The sequence below is a fragment of the Hyla sarda genome, chromosome 6 (assembly GCF_029499605.1).
Source record: "Hyla sarda isolate aHylSar1 chromosome 6, aHylSar1.hap1, whole genome shotgun sequence".
In the NCBI taxonomy this organism is placed as follows: domain Eukaryota; kingdom Metazoa; phylum Chordata; class Amphibia; order Anura; family Hylidae; genus Hyla; species Hyla sarda.
In genome coordinates, this window is record NC_079194.1 from 15,612,774 (window position 1) to 15,635,171 (window position 22,398).

Consider the following 22,398-nt stretch of genomic DNA (forward strand, 5'->3'; position numbering starts at 1 on the left):
GGACTTTAAAGGGGTACTCCGCTGCTAGACATCTTATCCCCTATCTAAAGGATAGGGGATAAGATTTCTGATTGCGGCGGTCCCACTGCTGGGGCCCCTGTGATCACCTGGCATCTGTTCGTGTCGTCACAACCACGCCTCTGGTGACGTCACACCACGTCCCTTCCATTCATGGAGGGGGCGTGGCGTGAATGGAGGGGGTGTGGCGTGACGTCACGAGGTGCGTGGCCATGAGTTACAATCACGGCCTCTGGCTCTGAACAAAATGTTCATAACGCAGGAGCAATAGAGTACCCCTTTAACATTGCATTGGCTTCAGTATTGTGACCTACCTTTAGTGCCTCACGGATTCCCTTACAGAGATCCCCAACATAATCTGAAACTTCTAAAAGAACCCCTGATCTTAATTTTTCCCGGTCCCCTTCACTCTTTATGTGAACAAGCGGGGAACGAACGTATGCAAAAGTATCGAACTCCACGATCCCAACATAAGATCCTGTCTCCACAATCTGAGAGAGGAAGAATTCAGTTCCCTGAAGTAACCGACCGATGCGATTAGACTGAAAAACAAATTAAAGATAAAAAATAAAGATATCAATAGTTATAAACATATCAGCCCTGATTTACTAAGAGTGTAGGGGTTTGTTAGTATTAGTTGTCTGACTTACAGGATTCCTCTCTGTTTGCAGTGTGGAGAAGAGACAACATGAGTGTGAGGTGATTCAAGGAAAGCCTAAAGAAAATCTTCAAGCAGGTGACCACAACGTTCTTAAGAGTTTAGTTTTAACTTTAAGAGTTTAGTTTTAGACTTAAGAGTTTAGTTTTAACTTTAAGAGTTTAGTTTTAACTCTGAGGCCTCCCACACTGACTAGGGCTCTGATAGTATCCAATTAATGATTCTCTGGTGGTGTAGCATTAATTGGATACTATCAGAGCCCTAGTCAGTGTGGGAGGCCTCAGAGTTAAAGGGGTACTCCCGTGGAAACTTTTTTTTTTTTTTTAAATCAACTGGTGCCAGAAAGTTAAACAGATTTGTAAATCACTTCTATTATAAAATCTTAATCCTTCCAGTACTTTTTAGGGGCTGTATACTAAAGAGAAATACAAAAAATAAATGCATTTCCTGTGATGTCCTGACCACAGTGCTCTCTGCTGACCTCTGCGGTCCATTTTAGGAACTGTCCAGAACAGGAGAAAATCCCCATAGCAAACATATGCTGCTCTGGACAGTTCAGTTCCTAAAATGGACAGCAGAGGTCAGCAGAGAGCACTGTGATCAGGACATCACAGGAAATGCATTTCTTTTTTGTATTTCTCTTTAGTATACAGCCCCTAAAAAGTATTGGAAGGATTAAGATTTTTTAATAGAAGTGATTTACAGATCTGTTTAACTTTCTGGCACCAGTTGATTTAAAAAAAAAAAAAGTTTTCCACAGGAGTACCCCTTTAAAACTAAACTCTTAAGTCTGCAACAAGTAAAGCCAAGTGGGTGTAAAATACTACAAGTAACAGCAATTCTACAGGGCTCCCAATGGTTACTCTGCATCTCCTCTACTCTAATTTGTGAGGATTGTAACATCTACTCCTGCCTCAGTAAAGACAGTTATCCGTAATCTGGCATTGGTCTATTTATTATCTTGCGCCTGGCCCAGAAGAAGCTTCCTATCCTTTGACTATATACATTAATGGTGCCCTATTGTCACAAATATATCCAAACACCCTACACAGTACCCCCAAATTGGGCACCACAGATACACGCAGCATGGGGACCCACCGTGGGTTCATTGCTCTTTGTATCAACAGCACAGGCAATAGATTTGCGTACAGGGCTTGGCAAAGGAAGCTGAGCCCTGTACATCACTTAAAGGGGTACTCTGCCCCTAACCAAAGGATAGGGGATAAGATGTCTGATCGCGGGGAGTCAGCACCCCGGCATTCTGAACATTATGTTTAGAATGCTTGCTTGTGACACGCCACCCGTCCGTCCGTCCGTCACACAACCCCCCCCCCCATAGACATGCGTGCAGGGGGTGTGGCGTGAAGTCACTACCACGGCCATCCAAGGAAAGCGTTCTGAACATTATGTTTGGAACACCGAGATAACGGCCCGGAGATCGCAGGGGGGCCCCATTGGCCAGACCCCCGCCATCAGAAATCTTATTCCCTTTCCTTTGGATAAGGGATAAAATATCTAAGAGCAGAGTACCCCTTTAAGGAGGGAGAGGAAAGGAACAGAGAGCAAGGAGGCAGGTCAACACCTCTTTGACACTTAACAGATGTGATTTTATAAGTTGATAAAACACTGACAGCTCCACCAAAGGTCACATTTGTTTTAGTTGTTGTTGTATAAACAGCTATAGGACACTGCTTGGAGCAGCCTGGCTTAACTCCAAAGGTTGAGCGATTCCTTATAGTCTCAGTTTTTCCTTTAAGCATGTCCTCCATTCACAATTAATCTCGGGCTTTGGTTTAAAAAATTACAGAAACTAACTGAAAACAAATCCAGTGTCCTTTTCAATGCTTCAAAAAATTGCTTAATGGTCTATGCACACGTGCAGTATTCTGTGCAGATTTGATGCGCAGGATTTTCTGCTGCAGATTTCAATGTAAACTGAACACAGCTTGAAATCCTGCGCATCAAATCTGCACAGAATACTGTACGTGTGAATAGACCTTAAAGGGGTACTCCGGTGCTCCAGCGTTCTGAACATTTTGTTCAGAATGCTTGAAGCTGGAGGGCATTATCGTGATGTCACGACCTCCCCCCTTGTAATGTAACGCCACGCCCCCTCTATTCATGTCTATGGGAGGAAGCGTGTTGGCATGACATCATGAGAGGTGTGGCGGTGACATCACAACCACTGTTGCAGGAACTCGGCATTTGTTTAGAATGCTGGGTGCTGCGGGAAATCCCGGGGGGGGGGGTGTAGAGGGGGGGGGGGTGCAGCAGCTGGACTCCCGCGATCAGACTTCTTAACCCCTATCCTTTGGATCGGAGTACCCCTATAAGGTTTTATTTGAAAATTCTGGGGAAACGCTGACCGCAATGCTTACATTCTGACCTGGCCTTCATTGTCAGGATGTTTGTGAGCCTGTGTTTGGAGGGGAGGTTAAAATGCAAGATAGTCTAGCCGCTACATATAGCATGTTGGCTACACGCCACTTTAACACCTCAATTACAGACATAGGGTTACAGACTCGCAGGGGTTTAAAAAGGTGGTACACAAATTCAGAATACAGTCCAGCTCACCTGACTGCACAAAGATTTCTTCTTCTTTTATAAAAAGTTTTTGTCACACATAATAGTATGGAAAGGGAGAAGTGACAGACTGTAATGTCCTGAAAATACTGAAAATAATGGGCTAATATTATTTCCTTGTTCTGTGGCACAGTACCCTTGACCCGGCAGTAGCAAATATTTCATCAGTGATGTGCTTATGTGATCATTTATCAGCTGCTCAAGGGTAGAGTCACATGTAGCACATCCGCAGCATATTTGACACTGCGGATGCTCTACAGACCATCCCTACAGCGTGCTTCCTGCATCACCCATGTGTCCTGCGTTTGCTGGTAGCAGCAATCCCCGCACAGGAATCTGCGGGTCATGAGCGCATGTGCAGTGTACTCACAGACATTGCGCTCGATCTCGGTCTAGCTCAGGGAGCAGGGGGAGCAAGTATGCATGCGCTCGCGACTCGCAGATTCCTGTGCGGTGGAATGCAGCTACGAGCAGACAATGCAGGACACATGGGCAATGCAGGAGGCTGACTCTAGGGACTGTCAGTAGCGCATTCGCAGCATCAAATACGCTGCAGGTGCGCTACATGTTGCCTACCCTAAATGTAACATCTTTTTAGCTCCTGCTTCACATTCTGAAGGCCGCTTAGGACGTAAATGTGTGCTCTGGTGTTTTAAGTACCAGTGCTCCAGGGTATACATTTATGTCCAATGTTGTTAAGGAGTAATAATGCTATTACACAAATAACTAAAAAAAAATACGTATTTTGATGATGAACGCACCGTAACCATGCTTCCAGAAATGTCATAAGCTAATGTGATCACCCTTGGCTTATACTGCAGTAATGTGAATGTAGGAGCAGGTAGACCGCTGCTGGATCTCGGTGACGTAGAGATGATGTCTGTAGAGTTCACGATGATGTCCCACGCACTGCGGCCATAACAGATCCGGTTCTGTAGACTCGGAGCCTCGATGTTATGATTGTTGCTATTACAGAAAGATGTTATCTAAAATAGAAAATGATGGAGGCACGAATCGCCATAAATCAATGAGGAACCAACATTTTTATTGCCACGTTGGTTGGAAATGGTGAAATAAACAGTCGATAAGTCAAATTAGTTTAAAGGATTACTCCGGGATAGAAAAACTCATTCACTATCCAAAGTCCCAGCGGTCAGACGTGATCCCCCATATGGTGTTCCAGCTCTCCTTCTAAATGGAGCGTGTTGACCTCGACACGAAGCGATTGGCTGATACTCCCTCTCCATGCAGCTCTATGGGAGAGCCGGAGATTCCTGAGCGCAACGCTCCAGTTCTCCTGTAGAGATGAATTGAGGAGCGTGTCAGCTATCACGCTGGCCGGTGGTCAACATTCCAGGAGGAGAGCCGAAGTGTCGGGCGGGAGATCATGGGGGGTCCCAGTGGTCAGACGGGATACGAAATACGGGATACGTTTTTCTATCCTTTAAAGGGGTACTCCGCCCCTAGACATCTTATCCCCTATCCAAAGGTTAGGGAATAAGATGTCAGATCGCGGGGTTCCCATCTCTTTACAGCAGCCAGCGTTTGTTTAGAACTCTGGGTGCGGGCGTCAGGGGTCGTAAAATCACGCTCCACCCCTCAATGCAAGTCTATGGGAGGGGGCGTGGCGACTGTCACACCCCCTCCCATAGACTTGCATTGAGGGGGCATGGCATCACGAGGGGCATGGCTGTGATGTCACGTCACCCGCCGCCCGCTCCAAGTGTTAGGAACAAAATGTTCCGAACGCTGGGGCAGTGGAGTACCCCTTTAAGATAAGTCAAGGTATTTATCTGCGTTGTTCTATGTATAGTAGGACATGTGCAAACAAGCATAATTGGCACGGTTGCGATTGTATTGACTCCAAGTATGTTGCCCAATATGTAGTATTTACAGCATGAATACTTACAGAAGGGAGTGCTGCTGAATACATGATGGATTCCTGCACATCCTGGACCTTCTCAGGCAAAAAGAGACATCCTCGTTCATATAGACCGGTGTTGGGATCAATTTTGCAGTCTCTAAGTGAACAGGTACCCTCCTTACATTCTTCTATCATGTCACTGCCTTTAAGTCCTGCAGAGCATCTGGGTCGAGAAAGGTTTAGGAGATTGATAAGAAAACCTCTATGAACAGTGGATTATAATTGAAGTTTAACCCCTTAGGGACACAGCCCATTATCACCTTAAAGGGGTACTCGGCACCTACACATCTTATCCCCTATCAAAAGGCTTCCAGTATCCGTAGTTTCAGGTGCTGCACATCTCGTATCTTCACAGCATAGACAAATGCCTTCAGATGACCCCAAAGATAAAAGTCTAAGGGGGTCAGATCGGGAGACCTTGGGGGCCATTCAACTGGCACACGACGACCAATCCATTTTCCAGGAAACTGTTCATCTAGAAATGCTCATACATTGGATAGATCCCTCCAAGACTATTGGAACACAAAATTGATGGTATGGTGTGGTATATGGGGTACAAAGATAATGGGGCCATTCTTCATCAATGGAAACCTCAAGGCCACTGGATATGTGAACTTGCTATAAGATGATGTGTTTCCCTCTTTATGCACTGAAGCTGCACGTTCCCTGAGTTTTTCCAGCAAGATGGTGACCACCACATTATGGGTGTCAGGTCCGAGCATTCCTAGATGAACAGTTTCCTGGAGCTTTTGTAGAGAGAATTTGGTTGGAAGCCTTGTCAGGGGCCATGTGCATTTACAAAGCCCCTCGTGGTGCCAGAAGAGTGGACCCCCCACATGTGACCCCATTTTCTAAAATACACTCCTCACAGAATTTAATAAGGGGTGCAGTGAGTATTTACACCTCACTGACATTTGACAGGTCTTTGGAACAGTGGGCTGTGCAAATGAAAATTACAATTTTTCATTTTCGCGGACCATTGTTCCAAAAATCAATCAGTCAGACACCTGTAGGGCATAAATGCTCACTGCACCCCTTATTACATTACGTGAGGGGTGCAGTTTCCAAAATGGGGTCACATGTGGGGGGGGTCCATTTTTCTGGTACCATGGAGGCTTTGTAAACACAAGAGGCCTTCAATTCCGGACAAATTTTCTCTTCAAAATCCCAATGGCGCTCCTTCTCCTCTGAGCATTGTAGTGCACCCGCAGAGCACTTTACATCCACATATGGGGTATGTTCTTACTCAGAAGAAATGGGGTTACAAATTTTGTGGGGCTTTTTTCCTATTTTCCCTTGTGAAAATGAAAAATTTAGGGTAACACCACATTTTAGTTAAAAAAAAAATATTTTTATTTTCCCATCCAAATTTAACAAAAATTTGTCAAACACCTGTGGGGTGTTAAGGCTCACTATACCCCTTGTTACGTTCCGTGGAGGGTGTAGTTTCCAAAATGGGGTCACACGTGGGTATTAATTTTTTTATTTTATGTCAGAACTGCTGTAAAATCAGCCACCCCTGTGCGGCGGCTATGGGCGGGGGGCGGTGCATTATCGGCATATCAGCCAAACCGATAATCGGTCGATCCCTAGTAGACCCCCAACTTTACCTTTTCACAAGAGTTGAAAAAAGAAAAAGGTCCCCAAAATTTGTTAGGCAAATACCCCATATGTGGCCCTAAACTGAAATACAGAAGTGAGAGAGCGCCATGCGCATTTGAGGCCTAAATTAAGGATTTACATAGGGATTGACCCAGATGCAAGCATTACACTTGCCTCCGATACCAAATTTAACTTATGACAGTGTTTCCCAAACAGGGTGCCTGCAAAAGTCCCAGTGGCTGTCTGTCAATACTGGGATTTGTTGTTTTACAACAGCTGGAGGCTCCATTTTACTTTTTATTTTGTGTAGTGTAATGTAGTCTTTTTAGGGTACATTCAAACAGGCGAAGGGGGGGGGGGGGGGGGGGGTTCACAGCATTTCAAACTTGCAGCAAGAAACTCACTGTAACCCCTGCCCGTGTGAATGTACACTGGGGGGGGGGAACAAACCTCCAGCTGTTGCTAAACTACAACTCCCAGCATGCCCTTTGGCTGTCCATGCATGCTGAGGGTTGTAGCTATGCAACAGCTGGAGGCACACTGGTTGCAAAACACTGAGTTTGTTACCTAAGTAAGTGTTTTGCAACCAGTGTTCCTCGAGCTGTTGCAAAACTACAACTCCCAGAATGTAAGGTCTATCAGTGCATGTTGGGAGTTGTAGTTTTCAACAGCTGGAGGCACACTGGTTGCAAAACACTTATTTAGGTAACAAACTCAGTGTTTTGCAACCAGTGTGCCTTCAGCTGTTGCAAAAGCTACCACTCTCAGCATGCAGTGACAGCCGAAGGGCATGCTGGGACTTGTAGTTTTGCAACAGCTGGAGGCACACTACTAAAACTCCCAGCATGTCCTTTGGCTGCCTGTACATGCTGGGGATTGTAGTTATGCAACAGCTGGAGGCCCACTGTTTGCCAAACACTGGGAGTTTGTTACTTAACTCAGTGTTTCACAACCAGTGTGCCTCCAGCTGTTGCAAAACTACAACTCCCAGCATGTACGGTCTATCAGTGCATGCTGGGAGTTGTAGTTGGCAAAAGCTGGATGCAAACTGGTTGCAAAACACTGGGAGTTTGTTGGCTGTCCGTGCATGCTGGAGGTTGTAGTCATACAATAGCTGGAGGCACAAAAATGGGGCCCCATTATGCACAAACTACCAAAGGGCATGCTCGGAGTTGTAGTTGTGCCTTCTGCTGTTGCATAACAACAACTCTTTTGGGCATGCTGGGTGTTGTTGTGGCCATCTTTACCTCCTGCTGCTGTGTTCTGAGGATCCACTCCTGCGGCCACCGACTCCACTCCTGCGGCCCCGATCCCGCCACAGATGCCGGGGATCGGGGGCCCCAGCCTCAGATGAGGACACCCTCACAGTAGGAGTCCTGGTAACGAATCAGGACGATTGTGAGGTGGAACCAGTGCCACCTTACTCTTGCTGCTAAAGGATAATAGGTGCCATCTCGAACATTGACCCAAAATTGCTGCAAATTGCCCATCTGAATTGATCGGCGATTTACGGCGATCGCCGACATGGGGGGGTCTCAGGACCCCCCAGGCGTTGTCACAGGATGCCTGCTGAATTATTTCAGCAGGTATCCCGGTCCGCTCCCGGCCTGGCGAGCGCAGGGACCAGAAATACTCAGGGCCTACAGGTATGTTACCGTGTGCAAACGGGTTGAAAGTGCCATGTGCAAACAAATAAATATGTCTTGAAAAATCAATAATAAGATAAAAAAAACTCATTAAAAGATGAATAAATAGAATACCTGATGTATTTAAAACTCAAAAGAACAAACAAATAAAAGCACTGAGGCAGTCGGCAGTCAGTCATCCTGCATTTTCTGAATTTGAGGTGCTATTTAATTTGTGGCCAGTAGATGGCAGTACTGTTCACGCTGGTAGGTTTTGTTTATGGCTGATTCAGCGGTCCTCTGTGAAAGTGTTGTTTTACCATTGTAATTGAGCCGCCGCTGCCATCTACTGGCCACAAATTAAATAGCACCTCAAATTATGAAAATGTAGGATGTCTGACTGCTGATACTGCCGATTTATCTGTTTGTTCTTTTGAGTTTTAAATACATCAGGGGTTCTATTTATTCATCTTTTTACTATTGTAATTGGGCCGCCGCTGCCATCTACTGGCCACAAATTAAATAGCACCTTAAACTGTGGAGATGCAGGAGGATTGACTGCCGATCTTCAGTGCTTTTAGGTGTTTGATTTTTGAGTATTAAATACATCAGGCATTCTATTTATTCATTTTTTAATGAATGTTTTATCTTATTATTGATTTTTCAATACTTATATGTATTTGTCTGCACATGGCACTTTCAACCCGTTTGTTTACCTGCCGTTTTGCACACGACAACACACCTGTTACCCGGAAGTGTGCATTATGTTACCTATATAATCTTCTGTTGTTTGAAGTACTGTATGCCTGATGAAGATCCCAGTTAGGGATCGAAACATGTTGCAATAAAGTATATACATCTTAACCAGAGGGACCAGCGCCTTCATTCGGGGGGAACACTTTTCCCTTTTCCACTGCCATCTCTATATATGGAGGCTCGAGCGATATCAGGATGTTGGACGGACCTGACCTTAGTGATCGCCCCTTCTCCCTTGGAGGTGGCGCTGCACTCCTCCAGCAGGTTGAAAAATGTGGATTATTATAGTACAGGTGGGGGTAGCATGGCAGGGTTTTGCTCAGGGGCGGACACAGACAGCAGAGGGCCCCTGTGCAAAGAATGTGCCTGGGCCCCCCCCCAGCACTGTGCCCCCTCATGTACCTAGACCCCACCGGAGGGCCTCCACTTACCCCGCGCGTGTAGTGTCGCCACTTGCCTTGTCCACCACAGGTGGATGGAACGGCTCCTGAGGTGGGCTCCGGGTGGCCCCTGTCCCTCTCAGTGTGCGGCCCAGTGAGTACTCCCCCAGGTCAGCCTGACCCGTATCTAGCTGGGAGGCAGAGGGCAGTGCTCCCCTTTACATTCGCACCCCTGGACTTAGCACGACACCCCTTGGCACCCCCTGGTTCCTTGGCTTCTTATCCTTAGGGATAGAAGTGACTTACAGGCAGGGCCAGACTGGGACCAAAAATAGGCCCAGGCATTTTTAAATAAACAGCCCATTTTTATGGTGGGGGTCTGACTCATGGGACCCCCACCAATCACCTTGGTTCAAGTGGCTCCCGAGATGTTGGAAAGCTGCAACTCCCATCATGTCTTAAGTGACTACAGCTGATGGGACAGTCAGGAGAATACACAATGATATCAGTGACTAAAGCTCTGATGGGACAGTTAGGAAAATACACAATGATATCACTGACCTGAGTGACGTCTTCTCTGTTGTCTTTACTTTTCTTCTTCCTCTGGTCCAGACACCAGGATTTCTTCCATCTTCTCTGCAGAGTCTGACACCTGGACATCATTGGTTCCTTAATTTGTCAGTAGATCCTCATCCTCTGTATGATGACAATAATCATTATAACCTTGCCAAATACTGTACCCCCTGAATATAATACTGCCAACCACTGTACCCCCTGAATATAATACTGCCAACCACTGTACCCCTGAATATAATACTGCCAACCACTGTACCCCTGAATATAATACTGCCAACCACTGCACCCCTGAATATAATACTGCCAACCACTGTACCCCCTGAATACTGCCAACCACTGTACCCCTGAATATAATACTGCCAACCACTGTACTCCCTAAATACTGCCAACCACTGTACCCCTGAATATAATACTGCCAAATACTGTACCCCTGAATATAATACTGCCAACCACTGTACCCCTGAATATAATACTGCCAACCACTGTACCCCTGAATATAATACTGCCAACCACTGTACTCTATCAATATAATACTGCCAACCTCCGATACACCACTGAATCACCCCATACACTCCATCCTCAGTCTCCTCATCACCCCATACACCCCACGCACCCCATCCTCAGTCTCATCACCCCATACCCCCACACAACCCATCCTCGGTCTCCTCATCACCCCATACACCCCATCCTCAGTCTCCTCATCACCCCATACACCCCACACACCCCATCTTCAGTCTCCTCATCACCCCATACACCCCACGCACTCCATCCTCAGTCTCCTCATCACCCCATCCTCAGTCTCCTCATCACCCCATTCACCCCACGCACCCCATCCTCAGTCTCCTCATCACCCCATGCACTCCATCCTCAGTCTCCTCATCACCCCATACACCCCATGCACTCCATCCTCAGTCTCCTCATCACCCCATACACCCCATGCACTCCATCCTCAGTCTCCTCATCACCCCATAAAGCCCATACACTCCATCCTCAGTCTCCTCATCACCCCATGCACTCCATCCTCAGTCTCCTCATCACCCCATACACCCCATGCACTCCATCCTCAGTCTCCTCATCACCCCATGCACTCCATCCTCAGTCTCCTCATCACCCCATACACCCCATGCACTCCATCCTCAGTCTCCTCATCACCCCATACACCCCATGCACTCCATCCTCAGTCTCCTCATCACCCCATACACCCCATGCACTCCATCCTCAGTCTCCTCATCACCCCATACACCCCATGCACTCCATCCTCAGTCTCCTCATCATCCCATACACCCCATGCACTCCATCCTCAGTCTCCTCATCACCCCATACACCCCATGCACTCCATCCTCAGTCTCCTCATCACCCCATGCACTCCATCCTCAGTCTCCTCATCACCCCATGCACTCCATCCTCAGTCTCCTCATCACCCCATGCACTCCATCTTCAGTCTCCTCATCACCCTATGCACTCCATCCTCAGTCTCCTCATCACCCCATGCACTCCATCTTCAGTCTCCTCATCCCCCCATGCACTCCATCCTCAGTCTCCTCATCATCCCATATACCTTAAGCACCTCATCAGTATTACACAGCTGACACCCCCCCCCCCCCGATCCTTCTCATCAACATTAAACCCCCTAATCATTACCCCCCTGACCCCCCCTCTGGTCCTCCTTATCAACACTACGCTCTCCCAGACCCCCAATCTTTCTTATCATTACACCACCAACCTCTTCAACACCCCTCCTGTCCTCTTCTTCATCATTACAATCCCCTCCCCACCCCTCCCCGCCCTGCACCCGACCGTCGCTCTCCTCACCTTATCTGCTCAGCGATGCGGCCGTGTGAGGCGGGAGGGTTTGCTGCTCCTGTCGCTTCTGCCGGGGTCAGAGGCCATGACATGTGACGTCAGGGGCTTGGAACAGACGTGCGTGCCTGCGCGGGGCACGTCTGTTCCCATCAGCCCCTGGCCTGTCCTCTCGCCCGGCCGAGGTAAATTACTGCTGTCAGCGGCAGGTCCGGGACCTGGTGCTGCAGCATTTAGTATGAAGTACTGGCAGGGGGCCCTGCAGGGGCCCAGACTGTGAGGCCCAGGCTGTGACCTGGGCTACTAGGTGGGCCCCCTGACACGCTGGGCCCCTGTGCAGCCGAACCGGCTGAACAAGTGATATGTCCGCCCCTGGTTTTGCTTGATGGGCGGGTGCTTTGGATGCTGGCTAACTTTATTGCAGAAGGCAGGGCAGTGCCCCCCCCCCCCCCCATCAAGAGGGCACTCTAGGCGGCTGCCTATTTTGCCTATAGGCAAAGCCGGCCCTGACATTGACATTCCTTGGGCAGGGACCCAATCGTCTTATTCTCAGCTCGGCATATAGAAAAGTTCTGTCTCTGGTTATTGTTCCAAAATATATAGAGAAATATTTTCCAGAGTCTCTAGAAATGTTGGTTAACAAAGTGGGGCCAAGAGGATTTTTGGGACTGCATATTGGGATATTTTTAAATGGGCGCTGTCAGATTCAAAAAACTTTTTATATGTTGTGCATTTTGGCAAAACATTAACTTTTCTAATATACTTCATTGATTTTTTTTAATATTCTTTTTACAGCAATCATGGTTTATTAAAAAAAACAAATAAATAAAATCACTGGGGGTCCCTTTACCATCCAGAACATAATCCTGTCCGGCTGCAGCATTATCTTTGTCCCAGCTGAAGCACAGGCATGGACAAATTCCAGAAAGTGAGGGCGGGACTAGCACTCCTCTCTGCTCACTCCTGTCCTATCAAATTGCAGAGAGGAGGGGGTTACAGAACAGCCTGCAGTGATTAGATGAAGAGACTCAGCACAACACAGCATACTTAGTGCTTGCCTCGGACACGCCCCTTCTTGAGCAGTGGATGTCACAATGAGTGAGCAGCAGAACAGAGGGATTTGTGAGCCAAATACAGATGTTAGACACATAAAAAAAAACACATAGAGCATCTGCATGATCCAGTGAACAACATATATAGGGTAGGGTCAAACGAAACCGATCTGCAGTGTATTTTACTATTTGGATGTCAACAGCTGGAGGCACACTATGGGTCGGGTCACTAGCAGATCTGCAGGGTAAAATACGCTGCGGATCTGTTATGTGTGACCCTACCCATAAGCAATATTTTTTCTGTAATATCACAGGTATGCTTTAAGGATAGATATGGGGACATATTTTTAATTACTGGAGTCCAAGACAGGTGAATCAGGAGCAGATTGTAGTCATCATGTCAGGATGCTCACCCCTGGTATACATTTGAATATATATCCATTACTGGGGCGGGCTGGACGGGGAATATGAAGAAGGCAGGGGAGCTTGGTGAGCTGGCTCCCCGCCTCCATTACACACAACAGTGCAATAGCAAGAGAGGGTTAACCAGACAGAACTCTACAAATACAAATTAAAGTATGTGACCCCACAATTGAATACTGTTCACCTGCACTATTACCCAGTATATTGGGTGAACAGCTTGTCAGTTTCTCTTTATGGGACTTATTCTAGCCCACTGCGTTTTCACGGCCGAGCTACAATAAGGCAACGTGGATCTCCTGTGCAGGGATTGTGGAGGCTCAGTATAATAGTCAGGGGCTCCTGCTGTAACTGGAGAAACCTCAGGGCATTTCTTCATATTGGGGAGATACACAAGGCCCAGCGTCACTGAATAAGGTTAATCCACATCTAGACCCGCAGAACACAAAACTGCAAATCAGCAACAGACTTTTCTGATGGACAAACAATCGTTGTGTGAACTAGTGTTGCTCACGAATATTCGCAATTCGAATATTATTCGCGAATATCGCATATTCGCGAATTCGCGAATTTCGCGGATATAGCGCTATATATTCGTAATTACGAATATTCGTTTTTTTTTTTTTTTTTTTCTTCACAGTACACATCACAGTGATCATCCCTCTCTGCTTCCAGCTTGTGTGGTGTAAAGAAGGCTCTAATACTACTGTGTGAGACTGGCGTGCAGAAATTCGCATATGCGAACATTTGCATATGCTAATTTTCGCATATGCGCATTTTTACGCGCGCTAATTTTGTATATGCTATTATTCATATATGTAACTTTCGCATACGCGGATTTTCGCATATGCGAAAATAAAACGGGACTATAATGAGAATGCGAATATCCGCGAATATATGACGAATATTAGTCCATATATTCGCGAATATTCGCGAATTCGAATATGGCCTATGCCGCTCAACACTAGTGTGAACATCACCCTAGTTACCTGGTAGCTTCCACTTTAAGTTCCCCAGAAATGTAGTAGGGAATCTTAGTGTTATATTCATCAAAGACTCCCCAGCGAAGGTGCGCCCACTCATGAACAAACGTTCTTCCTATGGAAATAGACACAGAAAAACATGGAACCCAGAGCCTAGGTTTTTTTCACTGCAATATGGAAAAAGACACATTCTGTCCTGAGAAATCATGTACTGAAAGACAAGCATTTGTGTTCTGAGCTTGTGGCATCTGCATAGCACACTTTGAGACAATCGGCACCATGTGGTTACTAGTGACTAGAGATGAGCGCGCATTTCAAAAGTTTGGCTCACCGAACTATCGAGAAGTTTGTCGTGAACCGGCATTTAAAGGGTTAAGTTGCACTACTGTGCAGCACAATTTAAAACATATTACTGGGATCATCCCGAGTCTCACATCTGAGACCCGCTGCCATCCTTAATTACAGGTCGGGGAAGCAGGCGGCATTGTGCTCAACCCCCTGGCCGGTAGACTACTATATAGAGAAATTACATCTCTCTGCTGACCGGGGAGCAGAGCACAATGCCGCCCGCTTCTCCAGCCTTTAATTAAAGATCGCAGAAAGTCTAGGGAGTGAGACCTGGTGCAATCAGAACAACTTTTGACATGTTGACAAAGGATGCCTGGGAATTATGGGAATATTAGTTTAACAACAGTGAGCCTCCAGCTGTTCCTAAACAGGAGGCTCGTTGTTATTTAACTTTGGCTGTCTGGAAATAAATTTAACAACAGCTGGAGGCTACCTGTTTGGGAACACACTGCTCAATGGGCGTTCTCTCCAGGGAGAGCGCCCTAAATGTACATTTTTTGTGTTTCTCTTTTCTCGTTTCAGATATTTTATTTTCATTGAAATAAAAAGATTAACAAGGGCTTGTGGTGGTGTGTTTTTTGTGATAAAATGTTTTAAAATGTGTCATGTTTTTATTTTTTTTATTTTTTTTATTTTTGAGGCTGTGAAAAAGCTGTAAGAATGAAACATTTGTTGCCTGTGTGTTGCCCTTTGCGGTCAATAAAGTTGTGTTGGATCGCTGACGTGCTGCAGAGACTTCCTTTACGGTTGATTTTTTTTAAATTTTATTGCCTTTACTGGCTTAATAGTGGAAGCCATGTACAGATGGAATCCATTACTAAGCTGGGCCTTAGTATTAGCCCCAAAATCAGCTAGAGCTAATCCCCAATTATTTCCCTGCTCAGCCCAGCAAGGGATTAAAACATGAGCTGTACCACAGCTGTCTAGTTGCGAGCACAGCTCCGCCCCTACATTGCCAGGTTCGAGTAAGTCGAACCTGGCAATGTTTGAAAGTTCAGCGAGCACAGAATCCCACAAAGTTCTCGGGGCTCGGCTCTATTAACCCTATCAGTGACACACACAGCCCGTGAGAAACGTCAACCTGGTGTCATGGCTACAGAGTCACCGGGGCATGCTGGGTAAATAATGTGAGGCTACTTAATAATTGTTTATATAAACATTTAATAAAAGTTATATATAATCACAAATAGTTTAACCCCTAGAGGACACAAGATGTAAATGTAAGCCCTGCACCTTCCCCCGGTCTATGAAGCTCACTCAGAAGCCGATCGCACTTCATAGCCCGTTGTTCCCGACTTATGCTGGAAATTAGCAATCAGGGTAATGGCAGACATTAAAGTGGAACTCCACTGAAAAAACTTTTTTTTTAAATCAACTGGTGCCAGAAAGTTAAAAATATTTGTAAATTACTTCTATTTAAAAATCTTAACCCTTTCAGTACTTATCATCTGCTGTATGGTCCACAGGAAGTTCTTTTATTTTTGAATTTCTTTTCTGTCGGACCACAGTGCTCTCTGCTGACCCTTTTTTGGAACTGTCCAGAGCAGGAAGAAAATTCCAATAGCAAACTTACCTTGCTCCGGACAGTTCCTAAAATGGACAGAGGTGTCAGCAGAGAGCGCTGTGGTCAGGCAGAAAGGAAATTCAAAAAGAAAAGAACTTGCTGTGAAGCAAACAGCAGATGGTATGTAGTGGAAGGATTTAGATTTTTAAATAGTAAATAGTAAATCAAAGTAATTTACAAATCTGTTTAACTTTCTGGCACCAGTTGATTAAAAAAAAAAATTATGTTTTCCACCGGAGTACCCCTTTAACCCTTTAGACACCGTAATCATCTTTATCCCCTATCCTGTGAGCATTTTCTTCATGTACAGTAAATTTTTTGCATTACAGCTATGTTAGCATTTATTAATGTTTTAATAATTTTGGGAAGACAATCATAACAAGCATCTTTCTATTATGTTCTTTCATATATATATATATATATATATATATATATATATATATATATCTGTATAGTGTGTGTATATATATATATATATATATATATATATATATACAGTGGTCCCTCAACATACAATGGTAATCCATTCCAAATGGACCATCGTTTGTTGAAACCATCGTATGTTGATGGATCCGTGCAATGTAAAGTATAGGACAGTGGTCTACAACCTGCGGACCGCCAGATGTTGCAAAACTACAACACCCAGCATGCCCGGACAGCCAACGGCTGTCTGGGCATGCTGGGAGTTGTACTTTTGCAACATCTGGAGGTCCGCAAGTTGAAGACCACTGGTATTGGAGGTTGTACTCACGTGTCCCCGCCGCTCCAGATCGTCACCGCTGCCCGGGATGTCGCCGTCCATCGCTGTCGCCGCGTCCCCGAGGTGTCCCCGAGGCTCCGGCAAGGCCTCTGCTTCCCCGGCATCCTCGCTCTCCGTCGCCTCCATCATGTCGTTACGCATGCTGTTCCTATTGGATGACGGGACGGCGTGCGCAGCGACGTGATGACGACGATGGAGAGCGCCGACAATGCAAGGGATCCCGAAGAGGACGCGTCGGAGCCCCGAGGACAGGTAAGTGATTGTCAGCGGACCACACGGGGCACCGTAAACGGCTATCCGGTGGCAGCTGAAGCAGTCTGCGCTGCCGGATAGCTGTTTATGCGATGGCCCCGACATATAAAAGCATCGTATGTTGATGCTGCCTTCAACATGCGATGGCCTCTGAGAGTGATTGTATGCTGAAATGATCGTATGTCGGGGCCATCGTAGGTCGGGGAGTCAGTGGTCACTAAATATATATATATATTATATATATATATATATATATATATATATAACTCAACGTGTATGTGTATGTTTGTTCCACAAAAACTTTCAAACGGCTAAAGATATTAACATGAAACTTGGTCACATGTTACTTATATGTCACCAACAAACATAGGATAGGTGATTTAACCCTTACTCACCCCCATTTGCCAGGGGCGGGGTTTTTATTTAAAGTCCCATACAAATCAATGGGAAATATATGTTACTGCATAACTTCCAAACGGCTGGAGATATTTCGATAATACTTAGTCACATGTTACTTATATGTCTACTTAAAATATAGGATAGTAAATTTAACCCTTAACTACCCCCATTCGTGAGGGTCGGGGTTTTTGTTTAAAGTCTCATGCAAATCAATGGGAAATGTATGTTCCCACATAACTTCTGTACGGCTGGAGATATTTCAATACCTGGTACACATATTACGGGTCGGGATAGGAGGTCGGGATAGGAGGTCTAGATATGAGGACGGGATATGAGGACGGGTTAGCAGGTCGGGACAGGGGGACGGGGATAGGAGGTCAGGATAGGAGGTCGGGATATGAGGACGGGATGGGAGGTTGGGATAGGAGGACTGGATATGAGGACGAGATATGATGTCTGGATAGGAGGTCGGGAAAGGAGGTCGGGATAGGAGGATGGGATAGGAGGACAAGATAGGAGGTCTGGATAGGAGGTCTGGATAGGAGGTCGGGATAGGAGGTCGAAATAGGAGGTCGAGATAGGAGGATGGGATAGGAGGTCGAGATAGGAGGTCGGGATAGGAGGACGGGATAGGAGGTTGAGATAGCAGGTTGAGATAGGAGGTCGTGATAGAAGGTTGAGATAGGAGGACGGGAAAGGAGGACAGGATAGGAGGTCGGGATAGGAGGTCGGGATAGGAGGTCAGGATAGGAGGTCGGGATAGGAGCTCGAGATAGGAGGACGGGATAGGAGTACGGGATAGGAGGTCAGGATAGGAGGTCGGAATAGGAGGTCTGGATAGGAGGTCGGGATAGGAGGACTGGATAGGAGGACGGAATAGGAGGTCAAGATAGGAGGTCGGGATAGGAGGACGGGATAGGAGCACAGGATAGGAGGACGGGATAGGAGGACGGGATAGAAGGATGGGATAGGAGATCGGGATAGGAGATCGGGATATGAGGGTGGGATAGAGGGTCCCGATCGGAGGTCAAGATTAGTGTTGCTCGCGAATATTCGTAATCCGAATTTTATTCACGTATATCGCATATTCGCGAATTTGCGAATATTCTCGAATATAGCGCTATATATTCGTAATTACGAATATTCGTTTTTTTTTTGTTTTTTTTCCACAGTACACATCACAGTGATCACCCCTCTCTGCTTCCAGCTTGTGTGGTGTAAAGAAGGCTCTAATACTACTGTATGAGACTGGTGTGCGAATTTTCGCATATGCAAAAATTTGCATATGCTAATTTTCACATATGCGCATTTCCGTTTATGCTAATTTTAGTATATGCTAATTTTTGCATATGTTCATTTTCGCATATGCCAATGTTCGCATATGCGAAAATAAAACGAGAATATTATTCGTCCATATATTCGCGAATATTCGCGAATTCGAATATGGCCTATGCCGCTCAACACTAGTCAAGATTGGAGGTCGAGATAGGAGGACGGGATAGGAGGTCGAGATAGGAGGTCGAGATAGGAGGACGGGATAGGAAGTCGGGATAGGAGGACGGGATAGGAGGACGGGATAGGAGGATGGAATAGAAGGACGGGATAGGAAGTCGGGATAGAAGATCGGGATATGAGGACGAGATATGGGGTTTTGGATATGACAACAATATATGAGGACGGGATATGAAGTCAAAAGCTTCCTCCTCTGTTGATTTTTCTCCACAACAAGGATTAGGAAGGAAAAACCGGGCAACGCAGGGTACTCAGCTAGTATATATATATGTATATATATATTTGTAAATTTGTATTCTGGCATACCTAAATACAATAGCCTGCATAGAAATAGTTGTGTACTTAGCATAAAAATACCTTTTTCCTATAGATTTCAGTTCTATAAGTGGATTCTGGACATATTTTTAGCAAACATTTTTTTAAAGTAGATATTTACTAAATTCTTTCATTCACTATACTTAATGGCCATGAAAATACTTGTTTAAAAAAATACAACATTAAAGGAGTATTCCGGCCATAGACATTTTATGCCCTATTCTTTGGCAGGAATACCCCTTTAATCACATATCAAAAAAATAAATAAAACAAAACAAAAAAAAAAAAGAACAAAATGGATGTATTGTGACATTACCTGGAGGTCCGTACATGGAGGAAAGACTTGTGTTCAGCAAATAATTTGGTGTTAGATGAATGTTCTCTCCCGGCTCCCCGCAGCCTCTGTACTGGACGGTATATGGGCCATCACCAGAATTCACAGCAGGATTAGAAATAATAACATCCGCCTGTTGGAGCATGATATGTGGGGGGTTTGGAGGTGTCCTTATCAAGTGTTTTTAGACAATTCATGTGACACATTTACATATGGAAAATCCTGGGACAACCAGGAAATTTCGCCCTTTTCTTGTAGACTTTGGATCATATACATATCTGGTGATGTATCCTCCACTATTATCAGTCCATAACTAGGCGGATTACTGGTTTAGGGTTGTATGAACAACAAGTCCCTTGGGTGCTATAACAACCGCCATATTGGTTTGTCAAAAAGTGGAAACAGTGAGACATATATATACTCTTAGGGTGCGTTCACACCTAAGAGTATAGCGAGAGGAGACTCAGTCTGGCAGCCGCCAGCAAAATTCATTGGCGGTAGGACCGCGCAGCCCTGCACCGTCACCATTGACGGCTATGCAGAGCTTGCGGACCTCCGCGCAAAGAATGAACATGTCCCTTATTTGCGCTGAACAATTTCAGCAGCAGATTTGTCCGCCGATAAAATTTGTCAAGGTGAACGCATCTCGCGATGTTCCGTGGGAATTCCGCAGTGTGAACGTACCCTATATAACAAAATATATATATAAAAAAAAAAGCAGATATGTAAATGATTCCAGGTGAGGTCTGATTAGGTCTTTCCCCAAGAACGCATAAAAGTGTTCACACGCTGCCCTACAAAAAGGCTCTCAAAGTCTACTTTTGGGTTGTGTGCCTCATAGTTCTGCTTCTTTACATAGCTTGCATGACACCCTACAATGACAGCATAGGATGCTCCAGAAGGTATCTACAGGAGCGGGGACACCTGTCAAAGGCCGTGAGGCTTTCACAGATCAGTAAACTGGTTACAACTGATGGCAAAGTGAATCAGTTGTCTATGGGTCCAGTGCTCATACAGTGACCCCCCCGACCTACGATGGCCCCGACATACGATCATTTCAGCATACGATCACTCTCAGAGGCCATCGCATGTTGAAGGCAGCATCAACATACGATGCTTTTGTATGTCGGGGCCATCGCATAAACGGCTATCCGGCAGCGCAGACTGCTTCAGCTGCCACCGGATAGCCGTTTAGGGTGCCCCGTGTGGTTCGCTGATGATCACTTACCTGTCCTCACGGCTCCGGCGCGTCCTATTCAGGATCCCCTGCATCGTCGTTGCTCTCCATCGTCGTCATCACATCGCTGCGCACGCCGTCCCGTCATCTAATAGGAGCGGCATGCGTAGCGACGTGATGGAGGCGACGGAGAGCGAGGATGCCGGGGAAGCAGAGGTCTTGCCGGAGCATCGGGGACACCTCGGGGATGTGGCGACAGCGATGGAAGGCGACATCCAGGGCAGCGGTGACAAGCGGTGACTGTCCGGAGCGGCGGGGACAGGTGAGTATAACCTCCAATACCAGTGGTCTTCAACCTGCAGACCTCCAGATGTTGCAAAACTACAACTCCCAGCATGCCCGGACAGCCGTTGGCTGTCCGGGCATGCTGGGTGTTGTAGTTTTGCAACACACTGGAGGTCTGCAGGTTGTAGACCACTGTCCTATACTTTACATTGCACGGATCCCTCAACATACGATGGTTTCAACGAACGATGGTCCATTTGGAACGGATTACCATCGTTTGTTGAGGGACCACTGTATATTACTGAAGGCCAGAGGAGGGGAACACTGCAAGAAGTATGTCCCTCCAGCACTTTTCTACTGTGATGAGGGGAATCTGAGAGGGATTGTCTGATATTTGTGAAGGAAAAGACAGTAATCAGGTGACAGCGAGAGATCACAGGCAAGGTGTTAGAAAACCAGAAATGCAGGTCACCAAGGCAAATACCTTATCCTGTATATTTATACATTGGTTTACTATGATGTAGTAAAGCTGCAACCGTGTGGGAAAAAAAGTGTGAAATCCATTTCCCATTGTCGGATTTTTTACGATAAAAAGGGGACATGTCTGTGCATATTCCACTACCACAGACTGTGTACATCTCAATGTGGCCATACACCAGCCAAATATAAAAAACCTCTTGGCAAGAAAACAAAAACAAAAAGATCTGTTGCCCCTAATGGACAGAGGTGCCCTTTTAAATCTTAACATTTAATAGGTGGTTAGGTAACATAATCTAGTGACAAATATATAACTTAATGACTAAATAATATCCTCTCAGTTACCCATACAAATGTTATTAGATACAAATCATGTATATAGCATTCGTGGTAGCCAATCAGAGCACAAGACGCACGCCGTACCTGACGGAAAATAATTTATTGCTCGACTCATAAGCATCCCAATGAAACACACTGTTCCTGTCCCAACGTGTTTCCATGCGAGGGGGCCTAGTCAAAGCAGTCGCTCGCACTTCATCAGGGGACAAATATAGTTCACCAGTTCAAAAACAGATATGACCATATAGTGGTCCGCATA

General features: G+C 45.9%; 1 protein-coding gene across 1 annotated transcript in view; it reads right to left on the minus strand.

The window, feature by feature from the left end:
• Positions 1-22,398, minus strand: part of LOC130277104 (calcium-activated chloride channel regulator 1-like) — an 89,852-nt gene that overhangs the window by 62,501 nt on the left and 4,953 nt on the right. Inside the window, exons 3-7 of the mRNA XM_056527418.1 lie at positions 19,844-19,994; positions 14,384-14,492; positions 5,169-5,346; positions 4,021-4,245; positions 333-560 (exon numbers count right to left, since the gene is read on the minus strand). Coding sequence (XP_056383393.1) covers positions 333-560; positions 4,021-4,245; positions 5,169-5,346; positions 14,384-14,492; positions 19,844-19,994 — 891 coding nt within the window. The remainder of the gene's footprint in view (positions 1-332; positions 561-4,020; positions 4,246-5,168; positions 5,347-14,383; positions 14,493-19,843; positions 19,995-22,398) is intronic.